Source organism: Enoplosus armatus, chromosome 4 (assembly GCF_043641665.1).
Source record: "Enoplosus armatus isolate fEnoArm2 chromosome 4, fEnoArm2.hap1, whole genome shotgun sequence".
Taxonomy (NCBI): Eukaryota; Metazoa; Chordata; class Actinopteri; order Centrarchiformes; family Enoplosidae; genus Enoplosus; species Enoplosus armatus.
Window position 1 is genome coordinate 15,208,429 of NC_092183.1, and position 22,351 is coordinate 15,230,779.

Sequence of the window (22,351 nt, forward strand, 5' to 3'; positions counted from 1 at the left end):
TGGATCAGATGACAGGTTCAGCAAATAGCAGCACAGTCATGGAGAGCTACAGTAGCAGCCTTATCAGCTCAGGCTCATACACTGTACAGGCCATTTGATTGGCCAGGAAAGCCACTGTTGAAACCAACACACTGCCTACATGTTGTTACAGAACATGAGAACATGGTTTGTGGGAGAAAGTGAGACTTGCTCATATGTCTGAATCAGCAAGACATGCATGTGGGTTGAACTGCAGTGGGATGATTAAGACCTTGGCATAGATAATACAGTGTAGAGACTTATGTGAAGAAGAATTCATAAGATATCTGTGTGCACAGTTATTGTATGTTAAAGCCATTATGACGTGAGATAGAAGATGAAGGCCATTTCATGTTTTACTTCTCATTATATTATGATTTAAGGGCTACAGTTTTTTAGAATGTTAAAATTACATTTAAAATGTTCTTCATTTCTGAATAATTGAGTTGTGTTTTATGAAGGGAACCTTTTAGTGGCAGATTGTATTTGTAGAGCCTGGGACAGAAGACAAAGTTTTTCTTTGCAATGTAATGTAAGAAGTTATGTTCATGTTGCACAAATGTTTCACCACTGCAACAGTATCTTTTGGTGTCTTACAAGTCTATATGGGTTGGGTACTTGTATGTGCATGACACAAAACAAATGTAACATAACATAACATGATGGCAAACAGAACACAGCTTGATATTCTCATCAAGGTATAAAAAAACAATTTCGGGGGAAATTGGGTCATTTAGGGCTCACCATTGTCAGCATTGTCTGCTTGGGAATATGACAGAATTACATTATTACATTACCAATTATCTTTCATAATGGTGGTTTTTACAGCTGTTTGACAGCTCTGAAAAAATACAACTACTCCATAAATGGATGATGGATGATGAAAGAGTGGATGACTTTAATGACAATGACAATATGAATATACTGTATGTTAGCCTGGCTTAAAGGTGATTATGAGAAATGTATCGCCTATTATCAATAGGTGTCAGTTGATTAACATTATGTGGGGCATTATTATTATTGATCCAGATCACTCTATATGTACTGTAGATCGTCTTAATGTAGCTGTTGTTTCCTCTTTCTATTGTTTTTTCTTTCAACATCTAGTTAATTTTTAATGTCCCAATGTAACAGTTTTACATAAGGCAGTGGCAATATTTAAAAGACTTCATTTGTGTCACATCTGGCTTTGATCTGCAATGAAAGCACACTGTTACCTGAGAGTGTCATTGATTTTTTAAATTTTTTTAATGACTTTCATAGCCTGTTTCATCATCTGGTTTCATGCTCCCTGTGGCAGAGGCAGTAAAGCTTTGTGTTTGGGTTTGTGTTAGTGATGTGCAGTGGGAGGAGAGACAGGGAGGAATTAGGGAGGGGGGAGGAGGAGAGACAGCGGCCAGGCAGGCAGGCAGGCAGGCAAGCAAGGAGGGAGGGAGAACTGAGCAATTTGAGGAGGACAGGCGCGTTGTTTCCCGTGTGGTGGTGGTGATTTCATGTGGAGGAAGAAGACAGCGACTTGGAAAGCAGCGAGCTCGTCTCACTCTGAAACGGACTGTATTTATTGTCTCCCAGCAAAATGTGTACTCCGTGTTGTATCTCGCAGGTGAGGAACAATACTCCGACTTACTGCTGTTTTTTGTTGTTATTGTTCAACGGTTGACGGTTGTAAACGTTACAATTAAGCGTCATGCTCGGTCGAACGTCTTGTTTACTGTTTGTATGAATATCTGTAGCCACTCACCGTCGGCTAACACGAGTCAGCGGCGGGGTTTTTTATGTCGTGGTGATTCCCGAGACCCCTGTCACCTACCGTAATTCATCAACAATATGAAAATATTATAATACTCTCACTGAAATGATTGAATATCTTCACTGTAGTAACGTTATGGCCGTTGGAAGACAAAGAGAGACGAGGCAACTAGCTAAACCGTCAGCCACATCACAGCTAGTAGCCAGCGTACAGTAACGTTACTGCTATCAAAAGTAACGTCGTGTTTGAATGTCTTTACAGATGTGTTGGACGGAAACATTATGGGTTGACAGCGCTCAGGCGTGACTTGTCTGCATAATTAGGTGGTGATAAATACCTCTTCTTTGTGGTTTTCTTGTTTTCTTTTCAGCAACTAATGCAGTCTCACTTTTCCAACCCTCTTGCTACCCAGCTCAAAAACTTCAGGCCAATCTGCAGCTTGTACTTCCTCTACCACTCATACACCACTGTAGAAATGTTATTTTTTGTTGTTTGGTTCACGACAATAAGTTATATTTTTAAGTTACAGAATTACTTGTAAAAGGCAGGCGGCTCGTGGCTCACCTGAAATGAACTACAACATACAGTATACCCCCCTGTAGAAATAATATGGTTAGGCCTGCTTTTTGTGTTTGTGGTTGATGTGTATTATTTGATACTAATCATAAAAGTAGTCTTTTCATAAAATTATATGCAGTACAAAGTTGCCACGTATGCATTGTTCCAGGTAAACAACAGCAGATGTTGGGGCCCCATACTGATAAGATTTATTACTGTTTGGATGTGGTCTCCCTCGGTATGTGGGAGTTTATGCGATAGAGGTACAGGGTATGGGAATGGTCATTCTGAGAGGTCTCTTTTCCTGACCCCTAGATTGGAAACAGAGGTTTACAGACTCATGTGTTATTGTAGGACCCCATGTATGCCTGAAGGTATAAAAGACGAGTTTGAACAGTGTTCGAGGCAGCAGTACTGATTCGGCTACAGGTGCTGTACAGGTCTAGATGCGCATGCCTGTTGATCCTGATCTTTGATGCAAATAAACTATATTATGTGAAAAGTCAGTATCAGCGGAGTTTCCTTCCATCATTGGATCATCGCCTACCTCTGGGAATTAAGAATAAATTAACCACATGGTTGAAAATCAACTGACAACAATTTTAATAACGGATTTATTGTTTACGGCAAAATGCCAAAAATTCACTAGTTCCAGCTTCTTGATTGCAAATGTTAGCTGGTTTTCTTTGTCCTCCATGATAGTAAATTGAATTTCTTTGGCTTTTGGACTGTTGATTGGACAAAACAAGTAATATGTCAACAGGGGTTTTCGTTTTGTTGTTTCCTAATTGTGATTGGCAATTTATTATCATTTTCAGGCTGTAAGTAATATGAAAGTACAGAATTACTTTGATAAGACAGGCAGCTAGTGGTTTATATGCAAAGTTAGAGAGGGTTTTCTTCACTTCTGAGTGTCTTTTTTCCACCAACAGATTGTTTTTGACCACAGGGTCATCACTGCTGAGCTAGTCTGGTCAGGAATTTAATTACACAGACACATCCCTCATCGAAAGGGAGCTCACTTGTATTTCCTGTTCTTTTGAAAGAAAGGAAGGATTAAGAGAAAATTAAGGCTAAACAATGAGATCAGTTTTGTGTTGCTGTGCTGGTGGTGTGCTAATCCCTGTCACAGACAACCCCTTGCCTTAGTTTTGTCGTCATCTCTATTGATGTGTGTATACTGGTAATTAACGTTTCTTATGTGTGCATATATGTGCCCCTCTTGAGGTTTAGAGTAGCCCAAATTGATGTGTGGTCTGTTAATTTCCTCTTTGGCTCAGAGGTGGAAATTAAGAGAGGTGGGCGTTGTTTGGGTTAGATTTGGAGAGAAGAGCAGGCATGGTGTGGGAGCAGCTCACTTGTAATTTCTCAGTGGGATCAGGGATGTATGCCATGTTGTTGATGGGATAGGGGGTAGGCTTTAGCTCAGTGTTGAGCTTTGTCCAAAGCGCTGTAAGCGTTGGCTGTGAGTGTGGGACAGTGAAACCATGTGGGTGTTTCAAGCAGCACAGCTATGGCACAGGCAACTTTGGCAGGGGACATGAGTCAGGAGGACCTAGAGGATACTAGAGACTGTCGTTCAGCAAGCATCCTTCCTGATAAAGTATCCTTGAGTGAGACATCAAGCACTGAGCTCACACCCGGTCGTCTGTGGATACCAAAAAGAGTGTTTTCACATTGCACAACTCTTCTTCAGTATGCCATGCTTTATTTTATGAACATTTTTGGCTATCTTGCCTCTATCAGGGTGTTGCAAGATAACCATAAGTGTTTGGTGAGAAATGGGCATTGGTAGGCAGTGTATTGTTGTTTATTGTTTGTGGCGTCGGGGGGTGGGTTCTCGTAAGAAGATTTCAACAATTCTTAAGAAGGCCAACTGACAGGATTTTCCCATATAAACAAATATTGTGAAATCCTGAACTATCTGTAAATGTTCACCTACAGCCCAGCAACACTCAAACAAAAACAGCTGCCGCCATCAGATGGGGGTTTGATTGCTTGATGCCGAGGTCACAGAGGCTGTTATGTCAGAGAGGGGCAGGTGATCCTAAAAGCAGGTGTTGATGAGCTGTAAAATCACTTGACTTGCAAAGAGTGAATACTGCCACCAAACATCTGTAGCAGTCCCCTCTAACATAAATTTCTGGGTCAGTCATACAATTAGAATTACTGGCCAACTGTGTCCATGTGAGACATGTCTGCTATTTTCAGCTTACCCTCAGGAATTTTGCTGTGGTCAGCAGCCGCAGGAGTTTGTTTTCCCACAGGGACATCATTGGCAATCCTTCATCTCTTTTGTCTCCCTCTGAACTCTCATACGGCAGCGATAATGTCTCCCTCAATCTCCTCCTTTTCACATCTTCCCATGTCTTGTCTCTGTAATTTTTTTTCTGCAAGGGTTGAAGGTGCTGATGTAACCGTGTGGAATGCCAACTCTTTGCATGATGCCATTAGTATCAGTTGACTTACAGTCAGGCTGTGGCTAGGAATTATAATGTGTGCAATTCTGCGTAACGGAAGCCTCACACTAGTAAACAATACATTTAGGGAAGTGAAACAGACCTCTGGATAAACACAGCATGAAGTTGGATTAGCCTGTTGATTGATATTGCCTTGTATTTTGACTGTCTTCCCATTCTTGTTTGGTCTGTTTGCTTTGGGATGGACTCCTTTGTCTGCATGGGATTGTTTCATTCCTCCCCTGTTTTTCAGCTCTTAACTGTACCTCAGTTCTTCTTTGTCTTTCTTTTCTTTTCTCTCCATTGGACTTAAGTTTCTCTCTGTGGGTTGTAGCTAGGGGCTGTATTTGCCAAGAGAGAAGCAAAGACCTCCCTTTGTGTATAGGAAACAGAGCATTGATACATTTTTGCTGTGTGTATACAGCTGCCTAGCTATATAGACAATAGTGGAGCTGTCAGTCACACTATAAGGGGAAATGGAGTAGGTCTTGGTCTGGAGCTTGGGCCAACGTAACTTGTGTGTGAGAAAGATTCTGCCTTATCTTATTGTTTTAAAGGTTTTTTGTTTTGCCCTTCCCACTTTTTGATTTTTTCTTCTTTTTGTTGTAATTTGAGATAAGAGGGTGTGTCTACAGTTTCATCTGAGCCGTTTTCATTGTGGTCAACTTTATCCAGTGGCCACTACCATAAAGCTCTAACTTACAGGGAGTTCCCTCAGTTTTAAAGCAGCCAGCTACCACATAGCATACATATGAAAGGCAAAAATGGACAATAAGTAAAGTAGGACAAGGAATGTATTCGATGTGATTAATGAACAACCACACTGATGTTTTCAATCAACCTGAGGTTTGTACTCCCACAGATACAGCCTTTGAAATTGTTATGCCACATTCTTCCAATCAGTTTGTTTTGACAGTGCTCGTCTCAGTCGTGAGTCTTGTCTGTCTGTGCTGCTACATTTTCCACCGTTTGCTGTTTGGGTGTGCTTGTTGGTGGGGGTTTTTTCTACTGCTGATGACGATAAAGTCAACATCTCAAATCAGCAGAAATTAAGTTTTTCCCTCTGTTCAAACCTTGTCAGCCACAGCAGGAACAGATTGTTTCTGTAGCATGGTGCCAAACACTCCAGTCACAAATGCCACATGTATTACAAAAAGTACTTAAATTGTTTTAGGTCTTTCTTTAGGTATTCCATCCAGATTTTGTCAGATGATTATGTCCTCTCTTCCTAACCTGTGGATGTGTTTTTTGGAACATCTGCTGGTTGGTTGACTGAAAACCCTTAAGTGGCTCTGTTTCTGTCTACCCCCTCCTGATTCTCCTTTGCTGTGCTTACCATTATATAGCGAGTGACCTATTTTTGCGATTGGTCTGTTTGTATTGCGTAAGCAGTTGTGTCTGCGTGGTTATGTGCTCTAGAGTTCACCCCTGTGTGTGTTTGATTTAGGCTACCCTTGCCATTTCCTGTTTGTTACTGCAATTATACTGCAATTCTTTTCATCACTGCTGGGTTGAGTATAATAAGGCGGTAGAGAATGGAGGGGGTAAAAGACATGGTAATTATCATCAATACTCTGATAAATGGCTCACAGTGTAATCACAGATGTGGTTTTAGGATTGTCTACTTGTAGGACTGTATCGCATTTGTTGATTAAGCATCCAGCTGTAGGTCAGAGTCCTTGTTGAACAATCCAAGGTCATACATACTAATTCTGTCTCTGCAGCTCAGCTTGAAGATAGCCGAGCGTTGGGAAGTGAGGGATTTAGGGTGAAGGGCAGCTGAAGATAACAAAGAAAGGGTGAAGAGAAGAAAATAAGAGGGGAAAAAAGACAAGGGATGACAACAATAAGTCTCTAAGTAACAGGGTGGGGGAGGATGGAGGAAATGAGATGAAGAGAGTGAAACAGAGCTTCAGGCTGAGTGAGAAAGAGAAAAGCCTTTGTCTCTTGAGAGTCCCACAATCACAGCGTAGTAAGGCTTGGGAGCCTTTAGTGGAGGGTTATGAGGGTCTTGGCTTATTTTAAGTCTGGTAAAGCTAGACCAGGGTATACCTCGCAAGTGATTTAAGTGCCAAAAGTGTTTGCTGTAGCATGGGACAATGATCTTTGTGACAGATCGCTAGAGCGATATGACAGGCTAGTGGGGGGTTGCTGTTGATATTGAAGTAGGGGTGTACACTGCCGACACGCTGACCACCTGTCGACATGCTGGTGGGGCAGGCGGGCAGTGGAGGAGGGGGTGTATGGCCTGTTAAGTGGGTAGGGTCAGCATTGGTTACCATAGATACTCTTTTTGTATCTGTGCACGGTGGAATTCCCCGAGACATTCCCCTCTCCTTGCTCCCCCTCCCTCCATCAGTTCTGCTGCTGTTTGCTGTTGGCCCCCTCACTGTGTGCAGTCCGCTAGTGAAACACCCCCTAACTAATGAAATCTAAATACCCTCACGACTTAAATAATCCTGTTTTTTTCCTGCTTACTTTCAGTCTGTTGTGGTTAATTAATCGCCCATTGAGAAAGACATGTGGGTGCAGCAGAGACAAAGGAAACTGCTTATCCTGTTAAGCTGTGTATAGTCCGTGTATGTGTATGGAGACCAGGGGCCACATACATAAAACTTGGTTTTGATTCAATACTTGAAATCTGTGTATTCTTAAAAACAGAAATAGCACATGCAGCCTTGGAGGCAGAATTTCAAACCTCTTCTCATTCGCACTCGGTAAATTGTGTCCACGTGTGTATGAGCTTAATGCTCACTTCTACATTTATCCATGAATGGATATCAATACATCCCTCTTGAATCCTGATTGGGAATAAACTGGTCTCATTCTTTGTGTGATCTGGCCTCAAAGCATCAAAAAAGTCTTTGTTTTTGTTGCCCACAACCAGATAGCGCGAGGAAGTCAAATTTATGATTTGACCTATTTTTGTGCTGTTCTGATTTCTGCATTACAGTATGGGTAAGATAATTAAATGTGAACCTTATATGTTGACTGATTTACTCCTGCTCGAATAATCTCATGGAATTGGGACTGATTCACAGTTTGTCTAAAGGACACTGCAGAAAAACAGACACATACTATCACAAGGGCTTGAACCCAGATTTTCAGATGAAGGATGGATTACTTACTTACTATGTTACCCTGGTGCCCCACTCTGTTGACTTCATATCCAAAAGGTGCAGTTAAGTGTTTTGTTATTGATTGTATAAAGTTTTAATTAATGATTTTGCACCTCACAATTTCTAAAAAATATATAAATCTACCTTCTGTAGCAAGAGCAACAGACACAGCAACGTTTTTCTCAGCCCTTACAGAGAACTGGGTGGAAACATAATTAAGTTTGTTTCACATGGCAATCTGTTTAGAGACCAAGCAGCTTATATCAAACATGCAAGTCCATTAGTAATCATTCTTCATCTGGAGGAAAAAACAATGATGTTTGACCATTTAGAAAATACTGGCAGGGAAACCTCTGGATTGGGAGAGCAGGGAGGCAGAGCCATGTGGGTAGAGAAGTAGCTTGATCCTGACCATGTGCCTGTGTGGATCCACGAGTCTGCAGCATACCACACATTACTGACATCTGGAGCGGAACGCGACACATCAGACAATGTTGCACACTGGCTTTACTACATCAGTACACCCTGGCCAGATTACAGGCCGCAGCTTAGACACACACTCCTATTACTGTACTAACAGACAAATAGAACTGATCTTGCTGGGATGCATTAACAGATCTAGAGAGATAAAATGTATTTCTCACCAGAGGAACGTTATTGCAATCCCACAGTGTCAGGATACATTTGAGCTACAAGGTGGGGTGTCCGGGTGGTCTTGGGGTTTATGACTCTGACAATGTAATTGCAACATCACAAATTCGAGAGCAGCTTTATTGCATGTCATCCCCCTGTATCCCATTTAATAAAGGCAAAAAATGTCCCAAAATAAAAAAAATTAAATTAAATGTGAGCTACAGGGTGCATACAGGAAATATACAGTAAAGAGATGAAGGACAGTGGAGAGAGTATTACAGAGACTCAGATTAACTCAATACAGCCACAGAATAGGAACCATTTAGTTTACATACAATGATGTGACATATTTTTTGGCATACACCCGAAAGGATAAGATAACTGTGGCTTTAGTCCGACACTGATGTCATACGCCGTTGAACGCAACTTTCATAAGATTTTTCTGTCCACAGCTATGACATCCTCCAGTTGACGGGTCAGCAGTTGCCCATCTGCCCATAATTTCCTACCTTTCGCCTAATGCCATAATGACAGTACTTAGAGACGAGTCTTCCCTGTAGCTCAAAAAGACTCAAACATGGCCAGACTAGCCTTGGCATGTAACCTAGCCCCACTAGCACATTTCCCTTTGTAGTGGGAAAATACAACACATTCCTTTTTCACCCTGAAGAGTTCATTTTAGGTCACAGACATTTGCTGTAGTGCCCTTTGACCCTAGCAAAAGGACCATAGCCTTCTTTATGTGTTCTCAGCTGTGTGTTTTCAGCCATCTGTAATTACCTTTTATTGTGGCTTTGTTCCCTACAACTTGATGACTGTCAAAGAGAGTGACGTATGTCTTAGAAGTGTTCACATTCCTTGCTGTACATGCTGTATAAAAGCAGGCCACTCTGAGATGCAGGACGGTCAGCCGGGCAGGAGCAATTGAGTTGCTGTCGGGGCTGTCCGTCTGCAGGCGTGAATAAAACCACAAGAACTACTCCTTGGTTGCCAGTCTTCTGTTTTCCTAAAATTCCCATGGCACCCTTATCATTAGCAAAGTCTGAACATACAAAGGAAAATGGTGTGTGTAAGTCCTCCAGCAGTAGTCTTACAGTGTACCACGCCTCAACTGTAGACCACATCAGAAGAAATTCACCTCTCACCACAGCAGTGTGTGTTCTGTAGGCTGAGGAGTAGGAGGCTTACACTAGCTGGGTGGGGTGGCTACAGAAAGACATTGTACTGTATAATTATAGAGCCTCCTCTTTCCTAAATAGAACACAGGGGCTGTCTTTATGAGACTGTCCTCCTGTATGAGGGCCTGTCAGAAGAAACAGAGTAGGCCTCTGTGAGTGAGTATGCGTGTGTGTTTTCGGACAAGATTTCTCTGTCTACATTGACCAAGAGTTGCCACTGTGAAGGAGGGGGAGGGATTTGTCTCTCGTGATAGAAACCATGAATGAGCATAGAGACAGTCAAGCGGGTGTCTTTTATTGCAAGTTTTCCCCTGTCTGTCCCGTAAGTTGCCTGCAGTAAGTAGTGACTGCAGGATTATGAAAGCTGAAGTTCATCTGGAAAGATTTTGAATAGTCTCTTTGATTATGTATTTTGCATTTTGTAAGATGAACTCAACATATCTGTAAACACCAAAGTAACTATGGGATATAAAACAGTCCCTGATCTCTTTTAACATTGCATTCAAGTTCTCTTTCATGAAGAGGAGACACCTTAAGACACCACCTGAAAGTGTCTGTTCATTGGTTTTGGCTTCCAAGGTTTAACCCAACTGTAGTATTTTACTACTGCTGTTTCTGTCCATATGCTGTTCTTATTGCATGGCTGTCCATCCTGAAAGAGTAATCCCTCCCTTTTTGTTCTTCAGAGGTTCCTTCCTTTTCATGTTAGTTTTTTTACTCTTTTTTTTGTGGAGTTTGCCTCAACTGAATTGAGGGTTTAAGGATTGAGGTAGTATGTTGATTGTGATTTGGGGCTTTATAGATAAAGTATGACTTGGCTTGTAGGACTCTTGTAGGACTATTGAACATCACACAGCGCTGTGTATAATCTTCAATATTTGAGTATCTTGACTCCCAAGCTCAAATCAATTGTCAAATTTCGATTCTTTTGTCTTGAATTCTCACTCAAAAAGGACCTTTTTTCTGTCTCTCTATTTCTGTTTTTATCTTTTGTCCACTGCTCTCTTTCTCTATAATTTTACTGTTACAAAACTTTTGTTCTGTCAGTCACAAAAATGGATTTCGGTCTTATGATACTTTCGTGATCTTTGGGAATTTTTCTTTGCTTCATTTCCTTACATCCAGGAAGATCAAAGTGCAGCCTCTGCAGCTGACAGAGATGGTTGCAAAATGCACACTTAAACCCTGGCTCTGTCTTGTCCAAGTGCCTTGTAAATACATTATGTCTGGATCAGATGGCTTATAATGGTGTGGAAAATTCTGAAAGTGATATGGTAATGTTTTCCCCATCTCTCCCTCTTTTCTCCATTGTTGTCTGTGTGCAGCTGGCCTGCTGCTGCGGCTCAGCGGCCTGCTCATGCTGCTGTAACTGCTGCCCCAAGATCAAACAGTCAACAGGGACCCGCGTCATGTATGCCCTCTATTTCCTGCTGGTCACCATCATCTGTGTCATCATGATGTCCCCCACTGTGGAGCAGGAGTTGAGAGACCATGTAAGTACATAAATCACACACAGCAAACTATCACCCTCCCACAACACATACATGAACATGCTTTTAATTAACTGTGTAAACTACAGGTATATTTAGATATATAATTGAAGAGTTAATCGCTAGAAGGTAACAAGGTAGGGAGGAATAAACGGCACCCAGAGAAAATTGAAGCTCTCATCTGTGCTCCATAACAGCTTGAATTTAAATGGAGAGTGAGTGGAGTGGTTTTGAAACTCCTAAAAGCCTCTAATAGATAAGTGCTTCCATAGTACAGTGATGATAGACTGGTGATAAGTTATGATTAGATCTATTCAGATCAACTCAGATTGGAGGTCATGATTTCCTATGTGTGCAATTGTGTAGGTAGCAACATGACTGCTCTCTGAGGAGTTGGCAGGCATTCAGTACATGCCCCCCACCATCCACCATTTCACCTAAATATGTCTTTATATTTCTTGTGCAAACTGAAGTATAGGTATTGATTCTTGATAGATATTCATTTTTGTTTTTGTACAGTAACGCATGATAAATTGTGCTCTATTTGGATTTGAAGAATGGGATTGCCTTATGACACACCTCTTATATCTGTGTATATAAGTTATGTCTGCATTGTCTAGTCTTTGTAAGTTTAAATGAATGAAATACATTTTTTAGGTCTGTTGTTCTAGTAACCAAGCCAACAGTAGCCTCAATACTGTGATCTTTTACACTGTTTGGCCTACCGCTACGTCTATGCCTTTTCTCCCCAGGCTCCACTTTGCAGAAGCTAGCATCTGTACATAAAATTAGATCCAAGTGTCATTAGACAGTAGAGTGCTATGATAGAAACACACACTGACATGAAGCAGAACTGAAAAGAAAGAATTTGTAGGTTACACAGTCTCCACACAAATATCTTGAAATTGGGTTGTCAGGTGAGCCAACTTTTGTGTTTAGCTCTCTGCTGTAAACAGAATAAAATGTACCAGTATTACCTAGGCAATGCTACCAGGCAAAATGAAAGATTTATAACATTGCTACAGGCAAAGCAGACATTCTTCTATTTTACCTGGCGGTCCCACATGTATCTTCACAGTAGTAAGGCCAGAGTTGAGCAGGAAGGAGTTCAGGCTGGTAGATTTTTTGTTTTAAACCGCCCACCTAGCCTCTGAAGTTGGGAGAAGATACACAGGAGGCCTGCTGTTCTCTCTTTTGATCTTTACGACTTTCAAGTGTTTGCTTCCCCCATGGTACCTCTTTGAATTGTTGTAATGCAGGATTATTATCAGACTGACTCTTTCTGTGGTTGTTTCTGAGAAATTCCAACTCAACTGGAAGGCTTCTGTGAGTGCTGTTAGTCTGTGTTAGTCACAGTCTGGCACAAGGTGGCAGAGATGATGTCCTGATACTTCTCCTTCTCATCCTTTTGCCAGCATTATTGATAGCTGAATATCTGAGCTTGAGAAGTGATGGTCCTGTTTCGAGGTACCATACAGTATAGACTAATATATAGCATACACTAGACTAGAAGACAGTACCCTCTAGCCTGACATCGCTGGACCATTTCGCTAATGCTAATTAGTCTGAAACCTCTATCAACAGGCGCAGACCAAAATGTATCTAAAATTACAAAGTTGGATAGACCTACACCCAATCAGAGTAATGAAACGTGATGTAGCACTGACACATCTTTCTTATCAACAAAAGCTTTAAGTGCAGTTGTTTGTTCTTCTTTTAGAGAAAATATATTGTCCAGTTCATTTAATACTGGCCTTATAGTGGATGAACGTTCCACATCAGTGACAGCCATCTTGGTTTCCGAAAATGCCTCAATGGCACTGTGTCAAACCTGCCCCATATTAGATAAATGGTTGTGATTGGCCTGACCTTGGCCAGTTCGGTTGGAAATCTGTCTGAATGGGAGGAGGACCAGGCACATCTGTCAGAGCAAATAAAACATGATTCATCTGGTTCCCAGGCTAAATACCCTCAACCGACTGTGTTGTTATGGCATTGATCGCAAGCTTCCTCAACTGGGAGTGCTATTTGAAGACGTGATATTTTTCCACCAATGTTCTACTGCTGTTTTTTCTCCACTCTGTTTCCTCGCCCCTTTCTACTGTACAGTATTAAAACGACTCCCTACTGTGCGTCTCCTTGTGAGAAGAGAACTCTGTAAAAGGCCCATCCAGGCACAAAATGGCCTCTGATAGCCCCCACACAATGCCTGCTGAGTTACACACACATATATACTCGTATACATGCACACTGTCAGTCGCACACAGAGCACAGTGGGAAGTCCCAGCTAAGAGAGCAGCCATTGTGCTTATGAGAGTGCTGGTCTTTTCTCAAGAGATTTACAGCTGTCTGAAACAGCCGGCCCCTTTCCCTCTTAATCACTAGACCATGGACATGCTAATACGGTCCTCAACATGAGACAAAAGCTCCAAAATGGGCTTTTTACTCTATGTTGTGATCTGGCTCTGGACTGAGCCTGCACACTGAGGTGATGACAACTCAATCCGTTGGCAGAAATATTCTGCCAATAACTAGTAAAGCCAACTGAAAGCATTTATTATCTGAAAGTAAAGATCTGTCGTTCTCTCAAAAATTGACTTCTGTTTGAAAAGCAGCTCTTGTATTTGACTTTGATTCACATCGCTACAGTCAGGGGGCATCAGAGAAGGGAACAGATATTTGAGCCTCCATTCTGTGGTTATCATTTCAAAGACCGTCTGTTGGCACTGAGCCACTGAAGCACTTCCAATTTCCTGTTGAAGGCTACAGCAAAGTCCTTATCTACTGTACCGGCTACGGTTTTGCTCTCTTCTTTTTTATGCAGCTCACTGTAGCTAGAAATACATTTTGGAACTTTATTTTAAGACAGATCTCCCAATCTTTCTCTCTTGCTCGTGCTTTCTCTGCTTTTCGCACTTCCCAATCCCTCTGACTTGCTGACAAAAGGCGATTAATTTATTCATCTGTGTCTTTTGTTTGTGTACACTGACAGTTAGTTGTAAGGCCCCTCTAACAGCCTGTAGAGAACACAGGATGAAAGAGGGCTTCATGGAGAGAAAGAGGGGTTGTTGTTGCTGCCTGTTCTCTCTTTCTGCTCCTTTAGAGGCATGACGCTCAGAATAGACACTATTGGGGCTTTTGTCTGTGGCCGTGTACTAGACAAACATGAGCAGAGGTGGGGGTTTTTGATTACACCATAATGATCTAATCTAGGTTTCTTGGGTTTGTGATTGTCAATCAGATCCCCTTCTACAGTGACTTGTGTGAGAAGATGAATGCAGGGGAGAACTGCAAAACTCTGGTTGGCTACTCTGCCGTCTACAAGGTGTGCTTCGGCATGGCCTGCTTCTTCTTATTCTTTGCTATCTTCACCATACGAGTCAACAACAGCACAGGCTGGAGGGCGGCCGTACATAACGGGTAAGATGGCCTTTCTGTTCACCTTTTGCCCTTTCAGTCATTAAACAGTTTACATCCATCTATAATATCTAGCAGGAAACCTACATTTGTAGTGCTTGTCTGTGAACACAAAGGAAAAAGCCAAACGAAACACTTGACTGAAGGTATGTACAGTAGGCAGGCAGGTTTTCAGAGTATAAACAAAATATAAATCACACAATATTGTGAGCAAACAACCATATCCTGCAATTAATCATCTCTTTCTTGTGCCTTAGCCAACATGACAAGTGATCTCTGAATGGTTTTCCTGAACACAATTATGAGCATATGCAACATGGCACAAACATAAGCACCTGTTCATCTTGAACACCAGATCTTATTTTTGAAGTCCTTATACTATATATTCTGTATTGACACATGTATTTCTTACACTCCTCTTCCTAACACTATCAGAATTCTGATCTCAGTCATGCTGAGGCTGTCATTGTTTGTTTTTTTGTCATTTGGGTTTTTTTGTGTTTTATGTTTCACTTTTTTCATGTACAACCTTCAACCTTATCACTGATTTGAATATCAGGTTCTGGTTGCTGAAGTTTATTGTGCTGGTGGCGTGCTGCGCTGGAGGCTTCTTCCTCCCAGAAGAGGAAACATTTCTGGAAGGTAAAGAGAATACTATCCAGTGCTGTAATCTAAGCTGGTGTTCGTTATATGTTTTGCTAGATAACATATCATTAATATATTCACGTCAATGGTCGTAAAAAGTTGGAGACACAGGAAGTAATAAGAAAAGATTGGAAGTTTATTATTAGTTAGTATTATTTACCCTTCCATCTTTTCTGTAGTTTGAATATAATCTTGCAGCAAGTGCAACATCTTGCAGTAAGTCACAGATACCTTCTGTGAGGTCTTCTCATCTCTAAAAAAATTTCACTGTCACTACCTCTGTTCAATTCCACAGTTTGGCGCTACGTAGGAGCCGCTTGTGGTTTCATTTTCCTGCTGATCCAGCTCATGCTGTTGGTGGAGTTTGCACACAGATGGAACACAAACTGGTAAGAGCAACATGGCTTCTCTCTGCTCCTGTGTCTTTTTTGTCTCAGCAACTCAGAGTCTGGCTCACTTACGCAAGCATGGACGCCCTGGAAATCGGAAGAGTGCAGTGCTTTTTATTTGTTCTTGAGAAACTCAGAGGGAGGGACATATTCTTCTGTGGGGTTATTTGGATGAAAAAAAGTTGAAAAGAGGGAGTCATGGAGCTTTGTGTTTTTGTGGGTGGAGGGGAGGCTTGGCAGCAGGCCGGCCCTGTGCAGATTCACAGGATGCATATGGCTTAGGAGTATGCACTCCACTCCGTTTCCCCTTCCCTTTCCACACAGACAGACACACACACACACACACACACACACACACATACCACAGCAGATTGTTTCGAACACTTTTAATGGTTTGGTAACCAATGCAGTAAACTTAAACCTCTCAATATGTATTAGTATGTGCGCTTGTACCCACTTTATTCTGGTTTTTCAAAGTGATGTGAAAGCACTTATGCAGCCATAAACCTGTCTTCTTGTCTCCTCAGGGTGCAGGAATAACTCTCCAAACTTTCTCTTTCCTTGAATTTTTCTTTAGGCCAGTCTTTCCTGTGTTCGTTTTCTTTGCTTTTTTTAATCTGTTCACTTGATCTTTTTGACTTATTTAATTTGCTTTATCCTTGTTCATATTGTGTTTTGCCTTTCTGCTGTCTGTTTTCGCTCTCCCTCTCTTTCGGTCTGCAGGAGTTCAGGAGTGAAGTATAATCGTCTATGGTACGCAGCTTTGGCCTTCGTGACTCTGGTGCTGTTCAGTTTTGCAGTAGGAGCTGTAATCTTCATGGGTCTGTTCTACACCCACCCCGAGGCCTGTTTACTCAACAAGATCTTCCTGGGCATCAATGGCAGCCTGTGCCTCATCGTCTCCCTGTTGGCCATCTCCCCATGCATACAGAAACGTGAGGACCTGTACTCACAAGCACATTATCTCATTTGACTGTGCAAGCATTTTCATTTAGGTGGTGTATATAGAAAGCCACTTGGCTTATCACAAAGAGGAACTCACACATTTGAGACACATCAGACATAGTGTAATGATAGATAAATAAGACTGTTGGCTATAATACTTACAGTATTTCTTAAAATATATTTGCACCAACTCAGGAATCTCTGTCAGTAAATCCTGTATTCACCTTTATGTCCCTGCAGTGCAGCCCACATCAGGCCTGCTGCAACCAGGAGTCATCAGTGTGTACGTCATGTATCTCACTTTCTCAGCCTTCTCCAGCAAACCAAAAGAAAGTGAGTATGAACAGACACCTATCTCGACCTAGTAGTCACAGCTGTTGTAGAGGAATTCTGTCTACTTTAGGTTCTTTAATAAAAGCCCAAATCAACGTCTCTGTGAATACAAATTTATTTTATTCATGTACATGGAGAGAGGACTCTTAAATGATAAAGTGAGCAATGTCTAAGTAGTCTAATGGTATGTCGAGCTGTCTTTTATACTGAACAACAAACAATTTCCATATCTTATGGAGTAGCTTGATTCTCGCACAACAAAATCTCCCTAAATGGTTCTAACTGGCTGCTGCATACACATCTTCACTCTGTACCTAGTTCAAGGTTTAAGATAACAGTACCTACTCCCTGTCTTCTCACTGCAGGGCAAATGGAAAAAGTAAAAAAAAATGTGGTTGTTAAAGTGGCTTGTTTTTTCATTAGTAATGATGAAAACTCACAAGACAACAACAGTGGTTTTACAGTTTATTCAAACTGCAGCTTGGAAATTAAAGAGATTCCAGTTAAAAGATTCCAAAAAATGTTATGCTCATATCATGACTTTATGAGTTTTAATAATACATACACGTTTGTAAGTTTGTAAGTCATCTGTTTAAAATACACCAATAACAATTGAGACACTAAAAAGGTACCAAGAAAAGGGTTATTTATTCTCTCATTAAATGATGTGTTGTGGTTGATTTTCTTGTTTTTGGTCAGCTTTCGATAACTTTAAATAAATAACCACTGTCATGTTCATAGGAACTAGATACAGAAGAACGAAACTTCTTGAGTACAAAGTAATTTATTCTTCAGATTGCAGAAAGTACAATACAAACCTGGGTTTGTATACATGTTACGCTCCCCCTGATGGGTTGGGATATTCCTGATTTGTCCGTAATCAAAACACAGAAGTCACTGAGAGTCTCTGAATAGTTGTGAATTAAGGACGGGATCGTATGCCATTACACTTTTACCCACTTGGAGGCTCTATGACACAAGGGAACTTTCTGATTGGTAAGACCTACAGTCACGAATCATGTGCCATTACAACTGTCGCTAAGCGACGAACCAGTCTGCCTTTTTAGACACCTGCGGAACAGGGTGATCCGGACACATACGGTTCCTGGGAAAAGGACTTTCACTGTCTCTGCCCATGATAAAAAGTGCTAATTAGCAAACTTCCCAGGCCTCCTCTACACAGCAAAATGGCCTTGGCCTCTCACCATGTTCGATTGTTGCTTTTTTTGCATTATAAATTCAATGCTTTCTTTGATTAAAATACACATCACAACATCTCAACACATCTAGGTTATAAAATTGATTATGTAACTAACACGGTTTCCTTCAACAGATGTATACTTACAAATAAAAAAATATATGTAATTAATTTCAATGTAAATAAAAAATATAATGAATAGATAAAATTGATTCAATATAATTTGACAGTCAAGTGTTAAGTATTATCATAACAGGTAAGAAATCGTGTGCATCTGTTCTGTGAAAAGTTGTTGTGTTGCACTCAAGAGTAAGAAAAATAAACTGAACCCTATATAATGAGGCCTTTGTAAGATAAGAGATCTCTATAATAAAAATGACAACAAAAAGGTACATCTCAGGTACATCAGTCCTGTTTCTACAGTAACTGTCAAGATAATATTCTTAGCTGAGATACTATTGTAAAGATAATGTTACCCTAAATATTTAATATCTGCACATGCTGCCTAAGCAACGCTGAAGTATACTTCATACTGTTATTGAGGCTGTCTGTGGGTACTCACCCTGTGTGTTGTACTATCACTCCATTTTCCCTTCCCCTCCTTTGTGCCACTGTGCCAAAATACACACACGCTCACTGCATCTTTTGCAATCTCCCTACTCTTTACAATACTCCCTCCACTTCTTCTTTCACCTCATCCATCTCTGTCTGCACATTCGTTTTGTTTAGTGGTGGAGAGAGATGGTGTGAACACAACCGTGTGTGTGTTTCCCCTCAACTCTGGGACGGAGAGTGACAAGAAGATTGTCACCGCTCTGGGAACTGTTATCCTGTTTGGCTGCGTCCTTTACTCTTGGTAAGATATACACACACACACACACAGACACACACACACACACACACACCTTGCTTCTCCTTTTCCTAATCTCAATATCTACACACATACAAACCAAGTTTCCCTGTAATATATCTGTTTTTAGTTTTATATTGTTGAATTTGTGGAGTTGGGAGATTATGCAAAGGCTACAGTCCAAACCCATTAACAGCAGTTCTGTTATAGGCAATGTGGAATAAAAGTAATGTATTTTATGGCTGGCTGTAGCGACAGAGACAAGGTAGTTTTGATTGGCTGTGACTCCGGAGAGGCAGTGCATGATTGGCTGTGGCTAAACCAAGGGTGTGAGAGGCAAGAACTATGGCTTTTTGCATTTGTTCACATGTGTTTCTCATTAAGTGGAGGCATCATGTCTCATGTGGTCGTCTCCTGAAGAACAGGGAATTAGACTCTGCAGCAATCTGAAACTGCAAATTATTGGAAAAATACATAGTGACGAAATTACAACCTTTCTCTCTCTCTCCATCGGTCTTTTATATCCCTTTCTCCACCCTCCATGTAGCTTGACGTCCACCACCAGGCGAAGCTCTGCAGCCCTCAGAGTGTGTAGGAACAGTGAGCCAGAGACTGAGGTAAACGCACAAATATTCAGATCTCACTAGGTGTGTGTGTTAATGAAATATACAGACTGGCTAAATAGATTAACAGGACCTGAAAACCTCACTGACCAGGCACTCCCAATTAGACGTCCTTATCAAATTAAACAGATTAGGCCCAACATGTGTGTGAGACGTGTGTCTACTCCAGTTATGTGGTAACCTTTATGTTTTTCTTTATCCTGCAGAGAGCTCGCTGCTGTTTCTGTTTTGGAGATGATACAGGTAAGGAAAGTCAAATAACTCTCTCTCACTATCACATCTTTTTTTCGTCCTCCTCCTCTATCCCTCCCGCCTCACAAGCCTGTTCAGTGTGTACGCTTGTGTCTCCGCCGTAGTGTTTGCACACAGAGGGGCTATGCTCATTGCTATTCCTCAGCCAGATTGAGGATGGTGAGAAAGTATTGGTCAGCAAACATAGATGATGTCACTGTTACTAGGAGGTTAGTATGACACAGTGAAGCAAGACCAGCGGCAAATAGGAATTGTGGGCAGGCTGACACTGCCCCCTGCTGGAAATAAAGCACTGTTTTATGCTGGCAAATATAACCAGCAGAAAAATGTATCACCACTAGTACACATATTCTATTTAAGAGTTACATATAATTTAAATGAATCCGTCTAGAATGACATTGGACTTTCCCTCATATCTCTTCTCTTGGCTCACGTCACCTCAGCTGAAGTCAGTGTTTCAGGCATTTTCTCACATTAAAAGTGTCTCACCCATATCCTCTTTTTAGATGACTATGATGAGGAGAAGACTGGTTCAGGACAGAACGTGGTGTATGATGAGAGAGAGGGAACCATCTACAGCTACGCTTACTTCCATTTTGTGTTCTTCCTGGGATCCCTTTATGTCATGATGACCGTTACCAACTGGTTCCAGTAAGTGATACTCAATGTGACGTACTGTCTGGTTGTGGTACAATGCTTGGGCATATATGGGTATGCTTATACCGGGCATCCAGGCAATAGTTACACAGTAAGCAATAGAAATGTCCTGTCCCCACAAGACATCCTACGACTAAAAGTAGCTCTTAATTGGCTAAGTTAGAAGAAACTTGCAAAAATAAGGGGCATGTCAGTCTTAACTCTAAGACTGCGTTAAGTTTGTGGTCTAAGAGTAAGTCACAAAGCTACCAGCCCCCAAGACTGAGAGAAGTTCGAGGCAGTCCAGAGGACTCCAAAGTCACTCAGACCTTTTCACACATTGGTCATGTGCTGCTTGTAATGTGTCTTGTCGCATCACTATTTTGGGGAAAAATACAACAATAGTGACCCTCTAAAAGCATATTTAATGGCAGGTTGGTTAATAAGAATCCAGCTCACCAGCAAGTTGAAAAAAACAACAACACAGGAGATGATGGTTTGCAACTCTCCACAACTGTGACAGTAGAAAAATGTAGTTTTCAGTGCTTATGAACATGGAAAATCTCAGAATTACTTCCTCAGGCATCACTTTGTTTGACAAATCATTAAATTGAAATAAATAAATAAAGCTGATTTCATACCCAAGTGCAGAATTATTCCTTTAAAGGATTTGTTCTGTCGACTGAAAAAATATCAGTAACGGTATCAACATACAGGTGGTGTTTGATGACAGATACAATATACATTGTAATTGTCAATTGAGGTTAAGATAAAAAATCAGTGCTTCTTTGTGTCTTTGCTAAGTTCTCTCAATGTGTGCTTCCTTTTGCAGTTATGATAACCATAAGATTGAGAAACTGTTGGACGGGAGCTGGTCTGTGTTCTGGATCAAGATGGCCTCCTGCTGGGTCTGTCTCATCCTATACATGTGGACCCTCATCGCCCCCATGGTCTGCCCAAAGCGCTTTGAGGCCTAGGACACAGTGCCCCCCCCGTACCTTGAAACACAACTCTACACTACCCTCAGCGTTCAAAAATGGAGGATTATGTGTTGCCTTTTGTTTTATATGCTAGTGTTTATTTTACTTTGTTTTACAATGTTAAGCTGTTAATACCTTGATGGTAATTTTTGTTATCTTTTACTACCACTTACTCCTGGAGTTTTGTATTACTTACAGGTTTTAAATTACGTAAAGAATCATGGGAGTTGAGTTACATTGTGAAACATGAGAAGCATCCAGCCCCCATAGATTCCTTGATAATTTCAGATTTGACCGTATATTCTGTAAGTATTTCCTTCGTATGTCAGTTTCAGCCTTTTACTCTCAGCCAGGAATTTCAGTTCTGTACAGTTGGACCATAAAGTTGTAGCAAAGTTTTGGGACAAATTTATTTCAGGTTAGAGAGAGATTGTATTTATTTAAGTGTGTCTTAAGTAATCAGAAATCATTTTGTGAAGGAATGTGGTGTAAATTGATTTAGATTTGTCTCCAACTTTGTTTAAAAACTCATCTCTCAGGCTCAGATGTCAGCTGTATATGTTCATGCTTTGTTATGTTGCGCCCTTTTGTAGAAGTTTTCTATGCAACGGAACAAGCTCTTTTCGATATTGTAGACACCCAGTGTTGTGAAGTTCCCACTTAGATCACAAAGATAATGTTTAAGATTTTATTAATGTCCGTGCTCCCTTTGAGCCATATCTTTTCTTAGGAAAATCCATGTAATTTGTACATTTCCAGTCATCCTTGTTATTGTACAAGGCAGTACTCTTTAAATCAACCTGCCTTACTTAACAGTGACGTTAGTGGAGTGCCGCCTCTCTGGAAGAGCTGCAGTGACATAGATGAGGAACGTTTGC

General features: G+C 41.1%; 1 protein-coding gene across 1 annotated transcript; it reads left to right on the forward strand.

The window, feature by feature from the left end:
- The first annotated feature begins 1,469 nt into the window (after positions 1 to 1,469).
- Positions 1,470 to 21,556, forward strand: serinc5 (serine incorporator 5). The gene is made up of 12 exons (XM_070904855.1): positions 1,470 to 1,621; positions 11,041 to 11,208; positions 14,447 to 14,625; positions 15,182 to 15,264; positions 15,563 to 15,656; positions 16,380 to 16,591; positions 16,842 to 16,934; positions 18,862 to 18,988; positions 19,530 to 19,599; positions 19,812 to 19,848; positions 20,364 to 20,508; positions 21,326 to 21,556. The coding sequence occupies exons 1-12, from the start codon at positions 1,595 to 1,597 to the stop codon at positions 21,468 to 21,470; spliced, it is 1,380 nt and encodes a 459-aa protein (XP_070760956.1). The 5' UTR covers positions 1,470 to 1,594; the 3' UTR covers positions 21,471 to 21,556.
- Positions 21,557 to 22,351: the final 795 nt, after the last annotated feature.

What these genes read in the sequence shown, in the direction of transcription:
- serinc5 (XM_070904855.1), top strand. Translation starts at nt 1,595, where the DNA reads ATGTGTACTCCGTGTTGTATCTCGCAG. An exon ending in CTCCGTGTTGTATCTCGCAG is followed by an intron (nt 1,622 to 11,040) that starts GTGAGGAACAAT and finishes GTCTGTGTGCAG; the next exon opens with CTGGCCTGCTGCTGCGGCTC. An exon ending in GGCTGCGTCCTTTACTCTTG is followed by an intron (nt 18,989 to 19,529) that starts GTAAGATATACA and finishes CCCTCCATGTAG; the next exon opens with CTTGACGTCCACCACCAGGC.